The sequence below is a fragment of the Merops nubicus genome, unplaced genomic scaffold, assembly GCF_000691845.1.
Source record: "Merops nubicus isolate BGI_N331 unplaced genomic scaffold, ASM69184v1 scaffold21556, whole genome shotgun sequence".
Classification (NCBI taxonomy): domain Eukaryota; kingdom Metazoa; phylum Chordata; class Aves; order Coraciiformes; family Meropidae; genus Merops; species Merops nubicus.
The window spans coordinates 5,197-31,294 of record NW_008614646.1 but is presented as its reverse complement, the minus strand read 5'-3'; the positions used below and the strand labels follow the sequence as shown (position 1 = coordinate 31,294).

The window sequence follows — 26,098 nt, the reverse complement described above, 5'->3', positions numbered from 1 at the left end:
GGCCCATGTCTGCCTCTGTGGGACATCATTTCCCTGCCTGACAGATCCGCCTCACAAAGCCCCATCTCTGCCCCAGCAGTGCTCCCGCACCGTATCGCAGGAGGTAGAGCTCACAAGGACTGTAAATCCTTATTTCCTTCATGGGATAACTTAGCAGGTGACTCAACTCACAGTCAGAGAAATTATTCTGACATTCCCTGTTGATAGCAGGATTTTAGTCAGGCCTGACTTAAATCATTAATTCACAGACCTCAGGTTGTTTAAAGAGCTGTGATAACAGTCTGAGAAGAAACTACTATCCGTTTTCTCTTGGCAGGACTGTAATGGCACCCATCAAACTGGAGAAAGAACAGAGATAATCTTCAGAATGAGAGAAAGACAGAATATCTACCCAGAAGAAACAATGACAGAAGATTCCTCCACATATACAAACACAAAGAAGTCAATTTAGATTTAGTTTTTTTAGCATGTCTTTATTGCTTAAGGACACTTGGCCAGATAGCCATAACATAAACCTCATGTCCAGCATTTCTTGGCAACACATTTCTCAGCTGGAAAGAAAATAAATTGGATTCTTTTCTTTGTGCTAATGCCACATTTTTTGAATGCTATTTTGGAAACTAATCAAGAGGTGGTTGCTCAGCATGCCTCTTCATTCTTGATGGCTTTTTAGTGCAAAAGAGCCAGCAGTAACTTTCTGAAGTCCCCAGAGGTATCAGATCGGACAGCTTCAGCTAACGACTTCTTGTACATTTGCTGGAACTTCTCCTTTATTGCTGGCAGGTCACTCTGAGGAGACACCAAGAGCCTCTTTAGAAGAGCAGGACATGCTTTGAGTAATATGCCCTGCTCCTACCAGGACCCCTGGGGTCTGATCCATGGTCCAACACATCCGGTGGAAAGAGGAGAGGAGAGAGCAGGAAGTATCAAAATCTTGGAGGACTTTCACCTTAACATTCCGATTTGAGGTAAGCAGATGCTACCTGTGGAGCATGGGCCTGTGTGGAGAGCTGTGCCAGGATGCCTGGGGGCATCTCTGCCCATCACTCTGTGCTGGTGTGTGGGCACAGCCTTGGTAAAGGACAAAGTCCACATTGCTGTGAGATCCTGAGGCCACTCCATGGTGGCAAGCAGGGAAAGAAGTGCTTCCAGGTGTATGGCTAAAGAAGAGTTTTGTTTCCACTACAGATTTTATTTTCTGGTTACTATGGGGGTGAGGAGAATTAAATGCCTTGAGTTTTCCTGTGAAAAAGCACCCATGGCACAGTTCTAATCTTTGGCATGGGTCTGGTCTTTAGCACTGTGGGTTTTAAATGTTATCACGACTGGACCTGGACCATGTTTTAACAGAGACTACCCTGGAGCCTAATTTCTCACACTGCCAATCATTGAGAAGTATGCTCTCCTCATCCCTGTGAAGGACTCCTCCTCTCTGTCAAGACTGAAACAGCCCTAGGGTTACAACCTACACGGCTGACAAGGAAGGAAGACTTAAAGACTGTGCTTAAGATCTCAAATGGCTTGTGCAGTTTTGTGCTTTTAAAAATGACAGTTATATCCTTTGGCTCTTTATTTTTCCTCCCTCCTCTCCATCTGTTTTTCCCAGCTGGAATCAGAAAGAACTGGCAACATATGTTTATGAGCAATTGTCAATTTGAGAACTGCTGTTTTATCATTACTTAACTAGGAATTTACTTTTACACATCCTATTGGGGCCAGACCTCCTCATGGGTTAGTTTTAACCAAGTACAGTTGACTCCACTTGAAGTTGCCTGCATGCTTTCTGGTTTTCATGCTTTTGAAAACAGAAAGAGATGCAATATTAAAACTAGAGTTGACTGGGTACAAAAGTGGAGTGTAACCATTTATGTTATTGGGATGAAATGGGTTGACTGAGCACATTATCTGCCAGGACCATTGATGGGCTGATTGAACACATTACCTGCCATACAGTCTACATTTGTATTTCTCCCAGAGAAATATTTGTGTTTCTCCCAGAGCTGATGTGACATATTACAGGTTGAAGGATGTCACCCTACCTCAGACCTAGTCACAAGGATGCGAATCAAGGTCTCTTCATCAGTGCCACCTCCTTTCATCGACTTGTGCAGAAGTGTAGCGAAGTAAGCTGGGCAGTCTTTGGCACAGCTGACTAGAGAAAACAGAAAGAAGCTTCATTATACTTGTATATTTAGACTTTGTGATACATCTTCAAGGAGAAGGAAATAAATAAGGAAGAAATAAAGGAAACTCTCAAGAGTTTATTCTCAGACATACGAGCTGGTAGGGCTTTCATTCTGTGGCTGGTTGCCTATCAGTATGCAAGGAGAAGACCTGGGACATACTTTTCTCCTTGGGGAAAGCATGTTACATGGTGAGCTGATCAGCACTGAGTACTCTGCTGTTCCACAGTGAAAATGAAATGAACGAGAAAGAGTATTTGCCCCTCTAGAGTTCCTCTTGCCTATCTTTTTTTGGGGTAGCTGTTTACTCTGCTCGCAGGAGCAAGAGCGGGGATGGTCCAGAACCAGATGGGTAACGTCAATACCAGTAAGCTAAACAGAACCAGGGCACAGGCTTAAATAGCAGTCACAGCCATACCCAGTGCTACGCTGTTGTTGAGGACCCTGTAGGTTTCTGTGGTGGCTGGCTATGCCACCAGTGGTGGGTGCCCAGGCATCTGCTGAAAGCTCTCAACAGCCATGGCCTCAGGGGCAGCTTGCAGGTGGCCACCTGAAGTGCTGGGGTTTAGAATCCCAGCCCTGAATGAGGGTAGGCATGGGGATGATGTCCACAACCAGGCAAAAAAAGACCCTCCTGATCACTTTTCACCCAGGCCCTGGCCAGCCTTGGGTGGGAACTGATTAGGAGATCAGCACCAGGTCTCCCCACCTTCCACGTGAACTTGGAGGTGGGGCAAGAATCCACCTCTGTAAGAGCCAACGGCTTGCAGTGGAATTGGGAGGGTTGTTTTTATAGTGTGTGTGTTGTGGTTCTGGTTATCGGAAGGCCTTCTTGGCTCTTCATGGCAAGTGGAGTTCCCAGAATGGCAGGGGGGGGCACAGGAGGCGGGCCTTGGGGCCCTTCTGAGTCCCTTCTCTATAACTGGGCTCATGGCCTGGCTGCTACCATGGCCCATGGCTTGGATCCTTGCCTGGCTTGCTCCCTTCTTCATGTCCCCTGTGGTGGGTGAGTGCATTGACTTGTTCCTCCTCAGGCTGTCTGGCATTTTGGCTCTCTGGTGTGTGATGTGGTAGTGGAGGGGGGAGTTTGGCTGCTGGTCTGCCTGTTAATGATAATATCATGCTGTGTTGGGCAAGTGGTTAGCAGAAGACCACCCTGTATTAGATGGCTGCATGGAGATAATTCAGCTGCATGGAGAGAAGCTGGGTCTATCAAATTTTATTTCTAAAACCAAGAGGTCCAGCTCCCTACCAAAAGCTGTCTCTTGTTTTCCTGGCAGATATCCGCTCAGTTTTGGGTGATCTTGATAGCTGCCACTAGGCTGTACACAGACCCCTAACAACCAATGTTAGATGATGGCAAGCATTGGAAAAGAAGGCTCTTGATGCTTGTTTTTTACCAAGAGTGAGATAAGCCTTCTCCAGATCTCCAGATGTTTCACTTTTAATGGATTCTTCTATGTCCTTCCCACACACCTATGAGGACAACAAAAAAGACCCATAAGAGCTGCTGTCTGTACGTGTCATCCCACTGCCATAAAATCATTATCAGACTGAGGATCCAATGGCAAAAAGCCAATTTGGATCCTTTAGAGCTTTACCCATAGAGTAATTAAATGGCAAATGAAGCTCTCCTCCGGTGTAAGTCCTCACAGATCCACTGACACCAAGAAAAGAAGGTCTCTGAAGCCAGGCAAGACACAATGGTTAAGAGACTGATAACCTACATTAGGCAGTTGCACACATCTAAGGGCTTTTAGGGCAAAGAAGCTGCAGCTTCTTCTTGAGTGACACCTAGTCAGGAGAAACTGTTTGAGCTTCCTCTAAACCCTCTATCAAAGGCTCTAGATGGCTCCCACACACATAAGATAATGCTTGGAGCTTTACCAACTCTATGAAGTTTTGTTACTTATTGTCTGGCTTCCCAGGGAAAGTTTACAAGCACTGCAGTTGTTCCTGAGTTTTTGTATTATCCTGTAGGAAAGGGTAAAACCTGACTGCCACTTCAAAAAAGAGTTTATCCAGACTTTTGTGAATTTCATGAACCTCAAAGGCTTTTACTTCACTCTGTTTTGCCTATGAGGATGGCCCTGCATTGTTCAAGGCTCAAGTGGACCTTTAGCTCAGAGCTAGGAGACCATGTGTACAAGGCAGCAAGGAGTGCCTGCTGAGTATTTAGGCTGAAGTTATATGAACCTCCTGCCTGGTTTAGACCTTACCCGATTTATCTTTCCAACTGCAGAGCACTGATGTTTGCATGGCTCTAGTCTTGGCCTACTTCTACTTCAAGTACAGCCAGGCAGGATGTGGTGGGTCAGTTTGGGCAACCTGATCTGCTTGGCTTCAAGAATCAAAAAGCCAAGGTAGTTTGGCTATCAGAGTATTTAAGGGAACCCCCAGGGTTTGGGCCACTCCAAGGAGAGTATCAGTTAGTGAACGGGTTTGTTCTCCTGCCAGAAACAACCCAAAGCCTGGATTAAGCTGTAAATGTTTTTCCAGCTATGGGTTCCTCATTACGCCGACACTGAAATATGGCCTTGATTGGAGTTGTTTTCATCTTGAGTTTCCTGATAAACTTAGAAACATCCTAGGGGAGCTCATGACTGTGATCCAGGGGCTGGAGGGGAGACGCTTTCCTGAGAATAAATGTCACTGCTGAGCTTACCCCTGGCTGCCAGAAGAAGAACCTTGGATCTCCCACCACTTTGACTTTCTCAGGTCATTTGCAGGTGAGAGGTCTCAGTGGAGGTCAACTACAGTCCAAGGCATGAGTAAAATGTCCATGGCAGATGACACAGAGAGAAGTACCAAACAGCTGAGATCCTACTGCCTACTTTGCTTTATGTTTGGAGACAGAGTGCAGCAAAGTAGCTGCACAAGCTGCCTACCCAGAGGGGAAGAGGCTGGAGATGTGCCTCTGCTCAGCCAATAAGAGTGTGTGAAATAAAGGCATCAGGAGAACAGATCTTGCCAGGCTCTGCTTTGGAGAAGAGGAAAAGAAAAGTGAAATCCTGCTTCAGGGCATGAGTTTGTGAACCTGTCCCTTTGCTGGTCCTCCTGCAGATGTGGGGACATCCACCATCGTGTAGCTGTGGCAAGGAAACGACCTCATGACATTTATTTGGATATTGTGTAGGTTATGAAGGGAATAGGTTTTTCACCAGCAGAATATACAGCTTTTATTTCCCATTTCCATAAGATCAGGATTCAGTTGTGTAAAAATGTTTTTCAAGATTCTTAAGGCATTCCAGAAGTTGTGAAATGGCAAAGGATTGCCTGCTCCACGTCATTGTAGGGTCTTTGAACTATTTCTTAGGTCCTACGCAACTCACATTGCAGAAGACAACTCACCTTTTCATAGGCTTGAAAAGTAGCTCTCAGCTGACTATAGCTTCTTTTTGCTAAGACCACATTGAAAGCCAGCTCTTCTGTTCCCCAGCGGCCTTCTCCTGCCTTAAAGATTACACATTATTTTTTTGAAGCACTTGTTTATTCAAACTAGAGACAAAAAGTCAATCACCAAGCTCCAGCCTGTGCCACTCTTGCTCCTTTCCTTACACTGCCACTGCCCCTGTGCTTGGTGTGTTTAGTGACCCCCAAGGAGCCCTTGCTCTGCAGCATGGGGCAAAAGGGGATTTTTCCAGAATTGCACTTACTTTATACAGATCTGAGGCATCTTGCTCGGCAAGCTCTGCATTGACCTGTTGAGTCTCATCTCGGGTTGCCTACAGAAAAGGACATAAGCGTATAAAGAAACAGATCAAGTGCTTGTTACATTGCATAGTGGAAGGGAAGAGTGTTAGCTTGTGGCCCTCACAGATATTTTGGTTATAGTTTTGCTGCCATCTGCTGACAAATGCTTGGTAATGGGAAATGGTGGGACTCGGTGGTAAGGCTTTGAAGATTTACCACAGCCTCGGGTTTTGCTGACTTTAAAGGTGAAGCCTTTATGGTAGGGATGATCTCTCAGGCTTTTTTGCTATGTGCTGGAACCCTAATGAGATTGCAACTTTGATGCCTCTGGAGCAGGAAGGAACTATGAGAGGCAGGCAGCTGCACAGCATTAGACCATATCCTGCAGATGCTCCCCTGTGGCAGGGTGGTCCACTGGTCCTCCTTATCCCCAAACTCCTTGACATCCCATGGGTGTTCCTGCTCCCTCCCCATGCCAGCATGTAGCTGCCGCAGTAAACAAAATCAGAGGAAAACCTGATCTGAGTTTGGAGTTAGCTTTGCTTTGAGGAGAGTGGGACTAGAGTAGCTCCAGAGGCCCCTTCCCACTTGGCTTATTCCTTGGTTCTGTCTTCTGCCATTTTTTGTGGTTATTTTTCCTCTAGCAGGAAGTGCTAGCATGTGTGGCCAGGTGTTGGGGTAGGAATGGGGCTGAGATGTGCAGACAGAGCTGGGACAGGATGGCCTCAATATGGCCTTTGGCTTTCATCCCTGGCAAGCTGAGCTGCTGGGTACATACAGCACCCTGGGCTCAAACCATAAAGTGTAGGAAAGCAGCTGGTGTTTCTGTCATCCAGCTACTGCAAAAAGGTTCCTAGTACATGCAGTGAAGTGCTGGTGGCTTTCATGGTGATGGATATGCCCTGATAACTGCAAAGTATTTTCCTGACTGACCTATGTACTCTGGGCATTCACTGACACCACTGTCATTCTTGGTAGAAAGTATGAAGGGCTAAGCTATGAAAAAAAACAAAACTATGAAAAACATGTATTTGTTATTCCTGAAAATATACCCCAAAAGGTTGAAGAGAGATATCTGTATCAGTCCTTTCCAGAATGAGAATCTGAGATGTGTTTAGTGATGTGACTGTTAGGTCTTTAAAGATTCTGTTTATTGAACCTTCTCTTTTCTTGGGGCTGTCTGATCAGACTGGCCACCAGGTTGTGTTTCTACTCTTTGTAGTTATACTGTGTCTTTATGGAGATAATTTTTTTTTCTTCTTTGTCATGTAAGTGGTTTAAAATAGTGTTCTAATGGAAGTTATGTTTTTTTTTGGTGGATGGAATACTAACATAACAGCCATTTCTTTCTCACTTGTTCTGTGTCTAAGTGAATTGTAATATCCTCAGCTAAGATGGAAATAGATTTTGCTTTTTTGGGCAGAATTCAGCATAATGTAGCCATGTTTTTGAACAGGTATTTGAGCCATTACCATGGAATAAATAATAGTAAAACAATGCTGTGGTTTTCAGAGTATCAGAAGTGATAAAATTACTTCTGGTTTTATAAATTAACATTTTATACATTAAAAAGCTATAGATATAGAAGGTGCTTATATTGAAGAATGCCTTTTGCATACTATAATTACCTTGATACTATAAATACCAGCTAATTCTTATGATTATTTAGGGTAGACAGCATAGAGAAAAGGAAGTATCTCTGTCAGGTAGCTGCATAAGAGGAAAGCTTCCAGCCTTACCTCTAGCACAGTGAGTAATATCTTCTGTAAGGAGCCACTTGTATCACTTCTAACATCAGATTCTAGATCCCTATCGAAGACTGTGGAGAAAAGTATAATCTGTGAGGTTCACCCAACGATAAAGGCTCTAAAATAAGGTGTTTGAAAGACAATAGTACTTACGCTGTTTGTACGCCTCCTTTATGTTCACAATTTCCTAGGCAAAGAAATAAGGCAAAAATACTTGGAAATAAGCAAATATAACTAAATTTAATAACTAAACAAGCAAACTCCCAGCAAGTCATTACCACTCCCAGATTGCATGAGGTGTAGTAGGCATGAGGGGGTGAGAAGCCAAATTCCCATTCCCCTCTCATGCTGGGACTCACTGCAGCGCAGACACAACTCAAACCCAGCCTGGTTCAGGACATTTCAAGGGATGCCTTATGCATGCAGGAGTTCATCTGGTTTCACTTGTGTTTATCTGCAGGCTAAAGGCCCTTTTGAAGTGGAACATGTTCCTGTATCTGGCAAAAGCCAACTCTGAATGGTCAGAGCAGTGCCAAAGCTGCCTTTAGCAGGCATCCAGGGATTTCTCTATCATTGTTGCTCCTGTGCCATCTATGGGAGATATGAGTAGGACCAAGGAAGGAGTTTGAATTATATTGCTCCTAACTCCTGCAAGAGTTTCAGCCCCAGTGTGGCAACCTTACTGATGCAACTACTGACAACAGGCATTTCAGGTATGAAAGGTGCTCTGATCCCCCCTCCTCCTTGGCGGGGGAGGATGCTCTTGAGGAGCTTTTTGCCCTGTTACCTTAAGGCAGTACTGTATGGTGTCCCAACCTTATTGTTTCGTGTGCAGAGAATCTCAATCAGCAAGGACTCATCTGTCCCAGCCCCCTTCATTGCCTTCCGAAGCTCTCGGGCCTCGTACTCGCAGGGCAGGTCCAGCAGAGCCAGCACAGCCTTTTCAAAATTCCCACTCAGGTCTCCTTTTAGGTCCTCTTCCAAATCCTGTGGGGATAGTCGGAAGGGTTAGCACAAATTCTGAGGTGGGATTAGAGGGTTTCTTAATTTCTTGAGGGGAATTTCATTATTTCAGAGCTCCTTATATACCAAAAAGAGACAAAACATTTAAAAAGCTTTATATGGACTATTTTTCCAAAATTAATTCCCTAAAAGTTTTTGTTTCAGACTGAATGATTGTCCCATCTTCAAAAAACCAGCTGGCATCAGCCCAGAGTTGACTCTTATTTGTTTAAATACATGGAAACCAGTGTTTTGAATAGCTTAAGAGGAGACTTTGCTCTGAAAAACAACAGACAAACTTTATGCCTTGAAAGAGGTGCAAAAGAACAGATCAAACCTACTAAGTTTTCTTCCAGTTTTAGTTAAAACTGACTTACTGGAAAAAGCAACGAGTTTCTACAAAGTGCTTTGGTGTCAAGAAATCAACATTTTTTCCACCAAAAAAAAACCCCCAACTTTCTGTGATATAATCTTTTTAGTTCAAATTTCAGTGAGCCCTTAGAGGACTAGGTTGCCTGTATATGCAGAGAAGGATGCCTACTGACGATTTATTTGAAGCCCTATCTTGCAGTTAACATTTCCTGTACTGTGGGAAGTACTTGACAAGTTCAGAACAACAAATAAGAAACCCAGCTCTAAACCTATTGTTCTTAAATACCCTCTTACACAATCACAAGGGAACACTCAATCTATTCAAGTCAGAGGCTGACATTGGTGTCGGAGCAGTTTCAGTGTGTGCACCATGAACTTTGCTTCCTGGAGCAGCAGAAGAGCAAAATAACACAGATTGCTGCTGCTTCCTGAGGGATTCAGGCTGCCCAGGCACATGAGAAGGGCTGCGACATGCTTCATCACTGGAAGAAATCAATACTACATCTATTAAACTCAACAAAAATATAATGTAAGATCAAATAGTTCCTCTGAATTTGCATCTGGTCTGAGAGTGATTCTGACTTAAAATTTTCCCTTTTACATTAATTCTTTTTTTGAGTGTGCTGAAGAAGAATGTAAGCCCAAATATTTTTTATTTCAGTTATGCATTATTTTCTAGCTATCCCAACTGTGATTAAAATGTTCTGATCTTGTTAAGGCTGACTTTCAGAAGTCTGAGGCCTCAGATTAGAAATACAATGGATAGTTTAGGAAATAAAATAAATTGCTGAATCAGAAACTAACTGGTGTCCTCCTTAAATGTGCTATGCCAATGATACTTTCAAAAGCAGAGGCCTTTAAACTATATTTCTAGCAGGCATGTGGTTTGAAATGGAGAGGTCATTTATTTCTAAATACCTTGTTATACAGAGCCTTGTACTTCTGTTTTATTTGTTGTCTCTGCTCTGATGTTCGACTTGACAAGACTTCAATAATTTTTTTCTCATTGGTTCCTGAAAAAGAAGTTGTGCATAGGAATTATATAATCAGGAATATAATGCAGAAGAAAGAAAAAATGATCCTGAAAGAGGAAAAAATACTACACAATTATTCCCACTGGAGCCAGCTTTAGGATTTGTAGCATCTAAGATTCTTTTGATGATATATTTAACTGTAGTCAGCTATAGTGTTCAGATCATAAAATAAAAGTTCAGCGTCTCGTGCCACTCATATTCTTTTCAGGGAAATTGAGTTTTCTGCTTGAGAAGGTCAGACACTGCTTTTAAAATCAAGGCTGTGCCAGTGTGCATAGGCTGACATACATGTTTTTGGTGACAGTGCTTGTTTGAGTAGTCCTAAGGGATCAGCCACTAGATCCACCTCGTTAATTGTGTGAACATGTTCTGACCCAACAGAACAAATAGCATGGGGCAAGAGGCTGGCATGATGAGGATGTATTTAAACCAGCTTCATTAACCCACAGCCTGTACAAAATGGCTTGTGCTTTGCGCTAAGTGGAGTCAGGAAGAGGAGCAGGAACCAGCCTTTTTTCACCAGACTTTTGTTTGGCAAAAGTGAGGGTGAAGTGGGAGCATGGGGTGCCCCGGTGATGCCACCACAGCAGTTGCATCTCCAACAAACCAGTGGGGGAACTGAACGTTAGCACCCCTCCAGCTTGGAACTTAAGCTAATGCAATGCATGAAAGCAGCTCACTAAAGGCAATGACCTTGTTCTTGTACTTTTCTTTCCCTCAGCCAGATAAACAGATGTTTGCACTAAATAAAGCTGCTGGAAGGCATTCGTTGTGTTTGTGGCTAAAGGGGCAGGAGCACAGTGATGTTTCTTGGGTGCCCATAAAACATGATCGAGTAGCTATTGCGTTAGCATGCATGTCCTGCTGCACTGCCACTGAAGGGCCAGCAGCTTGCCTCAGGCATTATTTCTTCATTGAAATGGAGAATGTGTCTCAGGAGAGACCAAACACCCTGCACGTGATGGGCACTGCCAAAATGTCCATAGAATATAGGGTTTAGATGGCAGATCAAAGGCATCAAACCCTATGCCAAGCCTGCTGATGCATGTATCGTGCTGATGCACGGTGGACACGGTAAGTGCTGATGCACTGGTGGACACTGCCTCATGCTCTCCTTGTGCTCTTCCATCTGTTGCATCTACGTACTGGGCTTTGTTCTGTGCCTCATCTCAGGCTCTTGGGAGCAGGAACCAACAAGGGTTTCTGAGGAGCTGCCAGTAGAAAGGATAAAAATACAAATGATGTTGGCATGCAGCAGCAGCTGATGCATTTTCATCCCTGCACTTCACAAAGAGGTACATACAGGACAAATTTAGGGCGTCTTGTCCAGTTCTTCCTGCTTAGAACTGTTGCAGAATGCACGGCCCAAGTTTAGAAGGAACAGTGTGGTGTTAAACTCTCAGCAGGAGAGTCCTCTGGGGAACTGTCTCAAGGGAGCTCAGTCGATAGGACAGGAACAGTTCCTAAAATTCAGCACTTCACTATCTGACTGAATGTTAGTGCTATACCAGGAAGAAATGCTTAAATACATGTTTTATGTGCAAATGCCTGTAGCAAACTCAAAACATATTGCTCTCAAGTGCTGCCTGGCTGTTCTTCCTCTGATGGACACTGTCACCTCCATGGACCTCAGGATCCCATGAACTCTGCGCATTCCTCATTCACATCATTGCCCAGCTTACTTCAAACTACCCTAGAAGATGGTGAGAGCAAGTATTTTTGGTTAAAAATTGCTAATGCAGATTGAAAGCACCACATTCCTTTCAGCTGATGGAGCTGCAGTGGGCTCTGGATTTGGTGATGTTTTTCACTGGTCCTTGAAAGCCTGGGAAAGGACATATAACTATCCTTAATCCAAGCTGATTAGCTGGACCCTGTCTTGACAGTTTGATGTTCCTATTGCAGAGAGCAAATATCATGTTTATCCCAAACCCCTGGAGCCAAGCAAATAATAAGCTAGATCTTACAAGTCCTTGAGAAACAAGCTGTTTTCCTTTCCCATTTATCTTAATCATGTAACACTTCATGGGTGTGCACATTCTTTGAGTCAGTAAGTGACAGAAAACATAAAGATTATCTGAAACTGGTGGGAGCCGTTTTTTTTCCCCTAAGTTTATGTATATGCTCTTTATAATATTGAATTGCCCTTTGTATAAAACCCAAGAGCTTTCTTACCTGCTCCTTTGCAGGCACTATGTATTTTCTTGGCATCTCGGTCTGCATCAAACCCATGATGATGGTGTTTATTGGTTGACTAGGAAAACAGAGGCATAACAGATACATAAAAAACAATTTTTCATTAGTATCTCTGAATGACAGCAGTTTGGGCCAGGTTCTTGCTTGTTCTTTGTTCACACAATCTAAACTGTGAAGTTCGTGCTGGGCTTTGCTGAAATACTTCATCTATAACTAGGGCTCCTAGAATGGACTCCTAGAATGGATCCACAAACAGCTGTCACCACATAACACACAATGCTGATCCTATATCACTTTGTTCTGCCAGTTCAGGCTTATTAAAATAACTTAAAGGTAATAACTCCATACTAGGCATCTTCCTGCCAGATCAAATATTATTTGCTTGTACCAGTTTAACAACAGGCCAATATAAATGTCTTCTCAGATGCATACAGAACCAGGCCTTGTCTCTGCAGTATGTTTAAGTACTAGGAGCTTACAATCCCAGTGAGCTGAATAGAAACTGGTCCTGCAATACTTTCTTGCATTGATGCATTCATGCAAACAAGATAATTTGAGGTATATAATGTGACAAAGCAGATGGTCATCTTTTATTTTGCCAAAATAGTACCCATGGTTACCTTGAGCTAAATCCATTAGAGATATTAACTCAAAGTCCACAGCCATGTAGCAGTTTACAACGTGACATATCAATGTAAACAGAAAACCATGCCTAGTGTGACATATCAATGTAAACAGAAAACCATGCCTCTTCCTACTAATCTGACAAGCTGTGAATCACAAGGGGGGGAACGGCTGGTACACGCTCTGCTCTGCTCTTTCTTGTGCTAGGGTAGAAGTATCTGAGACCAGGAAGTCAGCAATGTTTTCAACCCCTGTAATACCATGAATCAGATCTTTAAAATGCCTAAACTCTGAAATAATACTGGAAAATAAGTCCTAGCCTCCTAGATCAAGTAGAACTGTATGCACACCGCAGACACATGGAGATCTAAGTGGGAACTGCAAGTGCTTTGGCACTTCCATTCAAATAGCAACACATGGATCAGGACACTTGATTTGCAGACTGCCAGGCTCTGGCACCACCACTGTTAATTAAGGGTTACAATACCCCAGGGCATGGCACTCTGCTCTCCACTAAATTAAGGGTTATGCCAACCCTGGCATAGCAGTCTGCTTTTAAGCACTTCTGAAAACATCACCAGCCTACTGAAAAGCAGAAGAGGTTAAAAGGCTGATTAACCTCCTTGTCTTTGGGAATAGCACAGGGCAGAGATGAAGTCTGACAGACATTAGTCATGAGACCATTCTGCTTGTGGAGAATTGAACCATATGGCTGTGGGCCATGCTCTGCCATGTATCCATCTGGCCAGAGAACAGCCTGGTTTATTTACAACTATAGATATAGCCTGGAAGTCTGTTTGCTGGTACTCTTCAAAATTTGCATGCTGTGATCTGCTAGCTCTGGTGGAAGAGCTACAGCTCTGGATAAAGGAGTCCTCTGTCAAAAGACAAAGGGTCTTTTCTTAAGGAGGACACCCAAATTCAGTCCCTACACTGCTTTACCAACAGACCTTTGTGATAGAGCATTTAGGTACCTGGCTTTTTCTAATGCAGTTAGGATACAACTTACTGCTAATGGTAGCTGCTGTAGTACAGTCACTGTCACTAAAATTTTAAGTTATTTTTACAACAATAGTAATTAATGAGGTATAATAACAATGTACTAATGCCTCTCCATCTCTACAGCACAAGTTAACACTTTCATTGCCACATCATTGTCACAAATGTTGCTTGCAAACATAATATATATCCTGCTGTATGGTTTGACACACACATGCTCATCTAAACCCTTCAAACAAGATGGAAATAGATGCACACAGGTAACTAACATTTTCTAGTGGGAGAATTTAGGTCTTCAAATTTCTTATGAATTTTGTCAAAAGGGAAAAGGGAAAGCACAAAGTTAGAAAACAGTTGCACTGATCACTGTCTTCATCCAAAATGAATTGCATTCACATTTTTCTGTTGTGATAGTGTATGTGCTTATCTTTTGATGGAATCATGTACAAAAGATACCTTTTTGCACAACATGCTTGAAGATTAAACAGCTCTTATTTCTTCCTTTCTGATTGCTACATCCTCATTTTCATTCTTATGAAAATAAAATTCACCTTTGTTCTCTGTAATAACAAAACCAATGACAGCTAACCAGACTTAGTCGGTGACTAATTAGGGGAACAGAATCATGGGCTCTCACAATACAACAGAAGTTTATTCTGGATATAAAGGCCCAGGATGCAAATACTGTATGCACGATGGCCCTCACTGCTTCAGTCATACAGGCATGGTGTCAATCCAAGGAGTGAGGTCCAGGTGCTCCTCAGCGTGTGGGGGCTCAATGAGCATCATGGCATAACATTCAGGAGGATGCTCTGCTCCTGCTCAGTTGAGTGTGCCCCACAGACAGCAGTGTGTGGGGCCAGTGTGGTCTTCCCCTCCCCACAATACCAAGTCTAACATGTAATTTATTTTTAAAAACTTCAGTCCATACTTGAACATACGATTGCTAGTATTGCCAGAGTTACCACTATGCTGAGTTATGAGCTCCTATTTACTTCTTGCATCTGTATCATGCAACCTGGAGCAATCCCAAAGGACACTGTAAGCTGGAGAGATGGTATCACTGCCTTTCCCCTGTGCCACATGGAAAGCTCTTTGTAGGAACAGGGTACAATATCTGAAGGAGTATATGATGGTGACAGTAAGCTGTCATTATTTTTAGCCCTACAGTGTTAGTGTGCTTTTCAGATGATGTTCATGCCACTCATACAGTTGATCCTGCTGCCTGTGTCAGGCAGTCAGTATTAAAGTTATTCTAGAGCTGTTTGCAAAGGATTACTTTGTGTGGGTAAGGATCAGGGAAGCCACTAAAAATCAGCCAAAAAGGGACAATTCTGGAGTACAAAACACAACAAAAAAGTGCTAACATAACATGCATAGATGTGACTACTTTGTAGTATCTAGGTGCTGTTCTAATTTATAGACATCCAAATTCACTCCAACAATATGAGTTGAGAATTCATATCCTATTCATTCACTTTCTCTGGACCTGGGACAGAAGATGCACTGGTGAGAAATGAGAGCAAAAAGGCTTTGTCTGGCATTAGCTCCCACTTTTTAGTCATTCAGCCTGGACAGAAAAACCTCCACAAACATCCAAAGGCAAGGAGCTGCTTTGTACTTTGCTTTGCCTTACCCACCAGCAGGGCTGGGCTGTGGGTATCACCTTCATGATGCTGCTGCCTCTGCAGCTCCCACTGTCGCAACCCTCTCAGAGATGGACCTGCTCCTGGCAATGTCTTCACAGGACTTTGGGAGAAAGGTTTGGTTTGCTCTCTTATGCCTCAGTGGCTGGTCAGTTATGCTCAGGTTTTAGAGTCCCCAACTCCTAGGTCCAACTTGCCATTGTAGCTGTTGTGATTGTGTGTAGCACAATTGCAACAGGTAGGAAAATGGTAGCACCAGCAACTGAAAGAACATTGTGGATTTGTGAGGACCCATAAAAGCATTAATAAAACCCCATATTTCTTTTCAAGGGGAAAATCGTAGAGAAGGGAAGGAAGGCCTGTTTCTTAATGATGCTCAGGATGTGCTTCTTTTAAAGCACCAGAGGAATCTATTGAATCAGGTCTGCTTAATCCTCCATCTTCAAATAAATCACTGTAAAACATCAAATGATGTGCATGGGTGATACCATTCTTATAGCACTGTGTGCAATACTAGCATCAGGTTTACTCTGAGTAAGTGACTGTCAAGGCCAACTCTTGAGTCATCTGGAAAGCCCTGGCTAAAATTCACTACTTGCTGGGTCCCAGCCTTGATCCTGCCCACTGTCACAGCCTTCCCATGCAGGAGAGGGAGGGCTTCTTCAGAACTGTGCTGCTTCCTACCTCTGGATTTTGACAGCTGGATTTTCCTGCAAGGGATAAACGGCAAAAGAAATTGATGTTTAATACCATTTGTAATTTTGAGGCATTTTTCTTTTAAAAATATGGGCAGAATCACTTTAATATTGTTCTTGTTTTAGAGTTAGGTTCTTAGACTGAAGTAGTTAATGACTTACAAGTGTTATAGCAGTTTTTGTGATAGCATGATGTGGAGTCTGAAATACCAATGGACAGACTGCATAAATTGTTCCAGTTCCATCTACTCAGTTACTTCATTTACTTCTATATTTCTTTCCAATACTTCTATATTAATTAGTATAACCCGAGTTCTGGTGGGAAAAAAAAACCCTCTTTCCACTCCCAGCCTAGCTGTATTCATGCCCTGTGTGTCCACTTGTTTTTGTTTTCTGTCAACAGTGTTCCTTAGCTTGAACAGTTTTTGCCTCGCTCAAGCATATTTTACACATTTTCCCTTCCAGCTTTGGCTAGAATTGCCACAGATTTGTTTCTGCTAAACTGGATAGATTATTAACAGATCTAAACCTAACACTTCTACTTTGTTGTAAAGCACACCAAGTAGTTTCTCCTACTGTAAATGCCATTTTACTTTAAGGAGATGTAAGATGACTTTATAGCTGAAGAAGGTCTGCAATGCTTAGAGAAGCATTTGGAGACTATTCTTTGATATTTCAGCACATGGAGCCCTTATGCTGCACAAATAAACAGTTTGACAAAAAAGTCAGCAAAACCTAGAAAGACATGGGGGCCAGAAATAAGAGCTCTGGTGGATTCAAGGCTTCAGTAGTTAGAATTGGTGGGCTGTTACCATACATTGCAGACAAAATTTAATCTGTTCCTTAGAGCTTCCTTGATAATTAAGCTTGCAGTAGGTACAAAGTGCTCATCTGTCAGTAGACAAGAACAGAAGAAACACTGCTGTGAGCATGCCATGTATTTTGCTATATTATGAAAGAGAGACAGTGTGCCCTACCTGAATATAGCTGATAACAGAGCTGAGCAATCATAGCTATTTTTCCATTTCCATCACTTCAAGCAGATAGAATCATAGAATCTGGGTCGGAAGAGACCTCCAAAGGTCATCTAGTCCAACCACCCTGCAATAAATAGGGACATCTCCAACTAGATCAAGCTATTCGGAGTTTCATCTAGCCTGACCTTGAATGTCTCCAAGGATGGGGTCTCCACCACCTCTCTGGGCAACCTATTCCAGTGGTCTATCACCCTCACATTGAAAACTTTTTCCTAATGCCTAACCTAAATGTACCCTTTTCTATCTTGAAGCCCTTAGCCCTTCTGTCACTACAAACCCTTGTGAATAGTCCCTCCCTTGCTTTCTTTTAGGCCCCTCTCAGGTACTGGAAGGTCGCTATAAGGTCACCCTGGAGCCTCCTCTTCTCCAGGCTGAACAGCCCCAAATCCCTCAGCCTGTCCTCACAGAAAGGTGCAGTAGTACTGTCAAAAAAACAGCAAGAGTGGCTGCTCGGGATGCTGCTGACAGCACCTGCCTGCTGCAGCCCTAACTCAGACCCACGGGGATAACGTACAGGCATAAATGGAGACACAGATCCTTACAAGCAAATCACTAGGAATGCGGCTGCTGACCAGAGCAGTTGAGATGCAGGTCTAATAGCTATGGGCAGAGCTCTAAAAGTGGCAGGATTGACCCAGGAATGCTGTCTGCCTACCTCAGTCTTCATTTTTGCCGAGGCTATTTGATGTGCTTTATTTAGTGGATGCCTGATTTCAAGCTTCTCTTTGGTTGCTGTTTTTATTTTTCTTTGGCTTAATAGAATAAAAAATGAAATCTCAAAATGGCAGCACATAGAAAGTGCAGACTGACGCAACCATGCTCTTTACAGCACTGACTCCTGCACATGAATGGGGTCTGGAATAAAATTTAGGGCAGTATTCAGTTGTCTAAACATAGGTAGCTGGTGCTGCTAGAGATACCCAAGGGTAAGCCGCCTGCTGTCTGTCAGAAATGAATGGTCTCCTGTGGGACCTGCATCTGGCAGCCTGGTGAGGATGTCTTACACCTGAGGGCACCACCAGTGTTTACTGGAGGTGGGCAACAGAATCACACCACAGCTATTTCACCAGTTTTCTTCTTCATTAATATTTAATTATGTTCACCAAAAAGCATTGGAGAAAAACAAGGTTTTAAAGAGAATGGCATAAACCAGTTCCAAACACAACAATCTGTGCTTTCCTTTCTAGCAAGCAGGTGAGGAGCAGAAACCCCTTTGCCTGGTTTCCCGCAGATTTAAATCTCCTGTCTGCCTGGTTTTGGTGCCTCTACTGCCTACTGTAGCTGAAGCAATTCCTGTAATGGCCACAGTCATAAGGATACATGATTGTGTGGATTCTCTGGTGTCTTATAAGGGTTGAGCCCATGCCTCTGTCTTTTATTCATGGAATTCCTAATACAGTCTCTCTCTTCTCAAGATTTTCAAGAAACACAATAGGCACCTAATATTTTTGAGACTAACACCCTGCTAGTAAATTAATCTAAAAATTGTCCAGTGGGTTCAAACAATTTTAGCTATGGTAACAGATCTATACATACTGCAGCGTCATACATGCTGTTTCTTTAGGGAGCCAAGCCCCTAACGATCCATAATGTCCCAAAAATGAGCACGGGAATGTGAGAAAAACAAACAGACAAGCCAAAACAATTAATCTGAAACCATGGAACCAGTTGAGAGTTCTCAATTCTCACTGAGTCACCAGTTCAAGGCCCTCTGGGGAGCTTTGTCTTCCACTAAAGAACCAGTTCTCCTCCAGCTCAGCACTACTAGAGCTGTCAGGACTGGTTTGGGCAGAGCTGATCTTGCTGCAGGCAATGGATAAGTGAGCTGACATCTCAAGGTGCCTTCCAATTCCACGATTTCCTGTATCCCTCTCTTGTGTGGAGAGGAAAATTTCTTTCCTCGGTCTACCAAAAAATGTCCCAGAACATCTAGTCACCTTGCTAGCATAATAAACAACAGGACTGGGGGGTTAGTTGACTTGTACCTAATATACTACAATCACGGAATACATGGCAAATCATCACCTACATGATTAATTTTTTATCAACACACATATACTCAAGATTAATTATTTATCCTGGCAGAAACCTTTAATAAGCTAAAATGCGACTGGAATCCAAGTTAACTAGACTAACAGTACTGGATAGGAACAAAAGGGTGTGTCATCTTAGATCTTATGGGCTTAGTCTTCTAGTATATCACATTTTCAGGATAACATCCTGTTAGCAGAGCAAACTCTGATCTCCCACCCCAAGGGACAGTCTTATGACATACAGCCCAAATCTCATCCCTCATTTCCAAGCATTTCTGTGTGTTAAGAATAAAGCACAAGAGCAAGCATGGGAGTAGTCTACTGTAATTTGCTTCTGATCTACTTCCAAAGACAGACTGAAAACATGATGCTACATTTGTATTTCATCAATAGTGTGATTTACTGTAATAGACATTTCCAGTCATAAATATTTTTTTCAATACTCAGCGCTACCTTAGTACCTTTGAACTGGATCAATTTTTGGATCACAGTGGTATGCAGGTTATGAGCATAACAAGAATAGTCACAGCCTTCTACCCCTAGATAAGGTATGTTATTCTTTTATAATATTGTCACCCTGCTTTAAACCTATGCATTCCTAATAGAAAATATATCTGCCTGTTTGTGTCAGTTAAAAATGCAGTTGAGACTGGAATGAAAATCAAAAGAGAGAAGGAAAATCCATTTCAGTGGTAGCATCCAACCTGCTTGACAAGCAGCATACCCCCTCACCCCTGGCAAACAGCCTGGGGACACCTATCACACGCCTCAGAGCTGTGGGTAGGAGAGCTCTCCAAGCTGGCAGGGAGAGGGTGATCCCTCCATCGCTCTGGCTTTGCCATGGGATGGATGGATGAGGGCCCTGTGGCAAGCTGGCAATAAGGCTTGGTGACCTGTGGCTGCTTTCTGTGGCAGCGAGGCCCTGGGACATAGGCACAGTCCTGTTCCTGGCCATGTCAGCCAGCCTGGCACAGGACTGCAAATACTCCTGGGGGATAAAAGGATGACTTGCTCAGAAAGCTCCAGACTGTCAATCAGAAAGGGGGGAAATGCAGATAAAGCCAATTTCATTTCAGTGTATAGGTACTTCCATGAGGAAAACTTCCAAATATTAGAGCTCTTTAATATAGTGAGGAAGCAAAAGAAAAAAAGAGAAATTACTGATAGGCAAGGTCAGGTCTTATCTAACTGGGAAAGGCTGTTCAGGTATAAGGTTATCTAGTCATAAGTAGATGGTGAGTTCACCATCTCCTATCATCCTTGCGTCAAAGAAAGATGTTCTGTGAGCTCTTCTTCAATGAAAATCAAATGCTTTGGCTCAATTATTCAGGTAGGAATTTGTGTGAAATGTAAAGGCTTTTAGCACCCCAGTCAGAGTAGAGGGTGCTAACATTTGAAAACAAACAGAATTGAAGAGTTGTGGCATGTTGACATGGGTATAGTATCAGCAAGCACCAGGGTTTGTGCTATGGTAATAAAAAGGTGGGGTTTATAAGACCCTTTTTGATGTCCAACAGTTGACAAGTGTTACCTTAAGGGCTACATATGCCCTTTTGACTGCAAGGTTTCTTCCTCTGCTGTTCTGTAAAATGTACCTAGCATTTTTGTTCGAACAATTTTCTCAGTCAACTGCAATATGCAATTGGAAAATTGCCATCTGCCTCCTTGACTGCTCAGAGAATGGTATCAGCATCCCCAAGTGCCATCCACCATCTGGCAGGTAGGCTGTCACTCTCCCAAACCCTTACGGCTGTTGGAGGTCTAACAGCTGTATGACAGCAACAGGCACTGTGCAGGATAGCTTGTTGCTGACAGCTTGTTGCTATCAAGGACAAAACAATTTCCATATGAAGTCTATAATGGATAATATGATATATGTAAATCACGTAGATTAGACTTCAGCACTCAACAGTTTTTGCAATGACTCAGTGACTCTTTCCAAACCGAGGTGCAAATAACCTTATTTTCTACATCTGAGACTAAAACTACAGTGAAACAGGATTCTAATAGAATTATAATTGCATTTACTTTTTCCTATGACAAGCAAGTGGCAACACTGAAGGCAATTTCGCTGACAATTACTTAAACTGCAAAATGAAAACCATCTTTCTCCCCCAGTTTCTAAGCATTGGTTAATATATCATCTCCTAACAGGCACGTGTGTGGGGCTAGCAGAAGTGGCACAAGGCTGACAGGGACCTGAGCCCCCCGCTGTGGCAGCTCAACTCAAGGCAAGAAAGTATGCTAGAAATCTCCAGAGACAGCAGACCTATGTTTAGTCATCAGTCATGTCTCACATCACTTCCTTTCAACACTTATCTTGCAAATGGAAGCCACAAAAAACAAAACAAAACAAAACCAACCAAAAACCAAACCAAACCAAACCAAACAGTTTTATTTGCCTAGGACAAATCTATAACTCCAAGTCTGGAATAATTATCTTTTATGCAGGGGGCGGACTTGTCTACTTCTATTTTATTGACTATTATGCCTGGTTGGAAAACACTTTGTATGCTAGGCCATTAGGGATAGTGGTAAATAAAATGATCGGAAACTGGCATATTCTGTCTCTTTTTCACCTGAGACAAGATCTCTGGCTTGCATACTGATACACAGACAGCTCAAGTGTTCATATGTCTTATTAAAAATTTTACACACATTACCTCAACTAAGACTTGTGATGAGTTCTGCTCAGTTAACATTGATGAATCTGAAGTAAATTCTTGTGTGTGCCAGCATGAAAGCTAACATGACTTAAGTGTATCTATGCAGGGACACAATCTTTGTGAACATCATGCTGAATCTTTCATGTATTCTAAAGCTGAACAGGAGAAGAACTGGAATGATGTTGCACCCCATCAGGGAAGCCCCAAGATTACATTCTTCTCGTGTTCATTCCTTCATTGTTTTTAAAATGTTTCTCTGCAAGAAGCATTATCTAACCACCATCTATATATTCACAGACACCTAGAAAGGTTTTTACTATCCTGACACGCTTAGTGTCTGACAAACCAAGTGTCTACTGAACTTAGAGGTTTCTGTGTCTAACTCCTTTCCACCTTACACAGTGGAGGAAGTCTCATGACATTCCCAGGTCAGCTGAGTTACCCAGAGCAGCAACCATCAGTCCATTCCTTCAGTCGATAGTCATAGTTAACAATAAAGGCAGAGTCATTTCTCTGGAGTGTAGCAATAGCATTTGGTAGAATATGTTAAAAATGCTGCATACAAAGTACAATGTTAGAGTCTTGCTGTTTTTGGATTTTTTATGGGGTTGGTTGGTTTGTTTGTTTTTATTGTAAAACATAAATGCAATCTCCCTTTGATACTTCAGATGTGTTCTTTTTCTTTGCCATGAATCCATCGTAATTTTTTCATGAGTAGATACTTGTTAACGTGAGCCACAGCTGCGCTCACAGGCCAGCCTGAGACCTAAAAGGAACAGCAAATACCCTGGATAAAAGGGGACCATGGAAATGAAAAGAATCTGCTACAACTCTTCCCCAGTGTTGAGTGGCTGAACAAGAAGGTAATTCTGTCTTCTGCTGACTGTGGGCTTATGGCCAGGGACTGAACAAGAGTTGACTGTCACTGAATATTGGTCTGCTGAGGAAGCAACAAATAGTAATTGTTGAGCTTTGTGATGACATAATAAAATCATGCTGTGGTAAGTAATACTTGTATTAGGGAAGCATTTCAACAAGGATAGAAATGTCCACAGGCAACATAGAGGCCTTTGTGATGCTTGTGACCTTATCCCCAAGAGGACCCCTCAGGTAGATGTGTTCTCCAGGTTATACTTAATTTCTTACTTTCAAGTCCTCAAACCATCTGGCCCAAAAGAACCTGCTTACATTATAAGAGTCCTCCCTGGCAGAAGGTTTCAGCTGCTTGACAATGACAAGATGAAGCTCAAGAGCATTCCAGAGAATCTCAAAAAGTGGTCTGAATTAAAAACAAAGTCGTTGCTCACCCCTCAGATTAACTGAAGTCACAAATGTCACAGAAAACAACAGAATAATACATAAAGAGTCTTCTTGGATTCTTGAGAGACAGAAGGTTAAAAAACAAATCCACAATTTCACGGAAGTCAAAATCTACCAACCTTTTAAAACATCATATCATCAAAACCATTGCTTTTATTCCCAAAATGTCCCCAAAGCACCTTGCTTACAGCAGAGCAGCTACCCAGATTTTCAAGTGGATTGATTCTACTTGTGGTAGTTTTGAAGACAGCAGAAGTACAGATAACCTTGATGCAAGACTGCAAACAGAAACTAATGAGAGACTTTAAACCTCTAAAGATGTGCAGTCAAAAATTTTGACTGTAGAAGAAGGGAATGGATTGAGTTCAGAGAGCAAAAAGCATGTGGAAATATGCAGATTTGGAGCTATAATATCACATTAGGTGCAGCTCTTAATTGAGAGCTCAGGTTCTAAAAGAAAGGTACACTCCAGAGCTGGCTGCAAATTTTTTTTGTTGAAAGAATTTTTTTCAGTAAAATTTGTTACTTTTCTTCAATTGCACATGTTCAGGAAGATATTAATTTTGATGAAAGCTCCATTTTAAAATGAGACATTTTGATAGAGCTGAAAAGTCTCATTTTAACCTCCACATAATTGAAACTTTGACATATGCTTAGCTTTCAGCGAAAGGTTAATTTAAAAACATTGTTTAAAAAAGTTTTAAAACCTAAATCCATTTAACCAAATAAAACACTTTCTTTGACACATTTTTTTTTAATTTGCTCTTTCTCCCAGCAGAATTTGGGCTATTCAAAATAATTCCACTCCTGAAATTTCAAAGCAGAAAATATTTTTGAGAGATTCAGTGCTCAACAGAATGAAACAACCCAGTTTTAGCCAGCTTTCCAGTGTCAAGTCTTGACCGTGAAAGAGGAGTCCACCTTTGTGTACTGCAGCACTTCCCCCAGGCACCACAAACCACAGCAGTGTGCTGCAACACCACGCTGCCCCTTTCATCCTTCACAAAAGAGTGCTTACGGGCTCATCTGCTGACAAACTCGAAGTCCCTACGGTTGGTTTCCATTTATCCTCTGTGAGTTTGTAAGACTTGCTCTGGAGGTTTAAAAAACACAATATATAAGACCCTCATGAACCTATGGTTGCAAAACACAAGATTAGAAGAAATAACAAAGTGCAGCTGAAGAGCTCTGTTAAGAACGGAGTGTTTTCGGGCTATTCCAGGAGTGATTTGCTGATACAGATGCAGGCTTTCCTCCAGATTACCTGTCATTTCCCAAGGACAAATGCAGAAGGCTGCAAGTCACAGATGAGTGAATTGGAGGACTCCATTTCAACACGGGCTCATGCCTCTTCCCACTGAAGCCTACAGCACAACTCCAGTGTACTGCACCTACATCCAGGATACCCAGTCCAGCACAGAGTTTGTGTAACTGCTAAACCTGCCTGAGATGCAGTGCTGTGACCTCTCTTGTCACAGACAGACTTCAACTGGCTAGTTTAAACCTAAATTGAATATGCTTGCTCTACACTGTGCTGTGCAGTGAAAGGCTCTGCAGAGTCAGGACCCTTGGGAGATGCCTGCTGACAACGCTATGATGTGTGCTTATGTGGACACACAGGGCTGTGCAGCAGGAGCCTTCTCAGTCTTGTTTCCTATGCAAAGATATGCTGCTGAACTACCTACTCTCCTCCTCTTATTCAAGCAGTCTACAAAAGGATGGTGTGGAGATGGGACCATCCATCCTTTCACAGGGAGACAAAGAGTTCCTTGGCTTAGACATGGGAACTTTGTGCAAATGGTATGGGTTCTCTGGGCCTGTGCACCAAAGAAAATGTCCTGGAGACCTGGTCCAAAAGCAGCAGATGCTTGGCATCTCTCAAGGCCTTGCTGAATTTGAATTAAAAAAACCTAGTCAGGTAATAATATAATATAAATCTTAGAGAAACTAATGTAACATTAGCCTGTATCAGCAAACAGGATGTCTTCTACTGATACACATTGCAAAACTCCAGGTTTTCAGCATTCAAGGAGAAAAAGTGCTGCTAAATAAATATTGCCTTTTATCCATTAGTTTTAAAATTGGAGCTAAAACCTTCCAGCTTCTTTAGCAGAAGCTACTTAATTTTCAGAAGCACTGATCATTCACAACTATCACAAAAACTTCTGACAATTGGTCTGTTTTGAGGTTAAAATATCTCTATGCAGATTTAGGTATTTATTAACAAATATCCAAATGTTAGCCAAAATTGTCTCAGTCAAAACTCATACCAGCAATTTGATACAGTAAATCCTGACACCTGGATTTTCATCAGGCCCTTCTGTGAGCACCAAACTTTGAGATTATTCCTGTCCCTACAATCCAGTGATAAACTTAGCCAAACTTTGACAGTGTTGGCCTCTGGGACAGGAATTTTTTCATACATAGTTAGGGAATTATTTTTGTGTTCAGAATGTTCCAACACAGATTGCTAAACTAACTAAAATTAGTTTCCATGACACCTTACACATAATTTCTTCTTCTCAAAATTATAGTGCTGCCCTATTTAATGAAGGTACAATGAGTGTTAGAACACTCAGAACCTGTGTGTTATAGTAATAGTTTCATGACTCACATACTGCAATTAAGCAATGTTACCAGCTACATGCAAGTTTCCCACCCATGCTTATAGTAGATTTTGAGGTGAAATCTTAATTTGCAACTGTATTAATGTAATTTAAAGTGAAAATGGCTAAAAATAAACCAAGGAAATTGTTGCATTCTTGACAATCCAAATTAAATACCTACTTACATGTGAACTGCCCATTTTTGCTTATCCCGAATGTGGAAAGTGTAACTCTTCTGCTCTTC

At 42.3% G+C, this 26,098-nt stretch overlaps 1 protein-coding gene across 1 annotated transcript; it reads right to left on the bottom strand.

Moving 5' to 3' along the window:
- Positions 1–453: 453 nt before the first annotated feature.
- Positions 454–26,098, bottom strand: ANXA13 (annexin A13). The gene is made up of 11 exons (XM_008942308.1): positions 26,040–26,098; positions 12,208–12,286; positions 9,917–10,011; positions 8,441–8,611; positions 7,778–7,811; positions 7,616–7,695; positions 5,840–5,908; positions 5,535–5,636; positions 3,584–3,659; positions 2,040–2,152; positions 454–789 (listed from the first exon to the last, which is right to left on the bottom strand). The coding sequence occupies exons 1-11, from the start codon at positions 26,052–26,054 to the stop codon at positions 670–672; spliced, it is 954 nt and encodes a 317-aa protein (XP_008940556.1). The 5' UTR covers positions 26,055–26,098; the 3' UTR covers positions 454–669.

Excerpts from the sequence above, each read along its gene's own strand:
- ANXA13 (XM_008942308.1), bottom strand. Across the intron at positions 5,909-7,615 it reads TATTACTCACTGTGCTAGAG|GCAACCCGAGATGAGACTCA; the intron begins GTAAGGCTGGAA and ends CCTTTTCTGTAG. Across the intron at positions 790-2,039 it reads TCCTTGTGACTAGGTCTGAG|AGTGACCTGCCAGCAATAAA; the intron begins GTAGGGTGACAT and ends GTGTCTCCTCAG.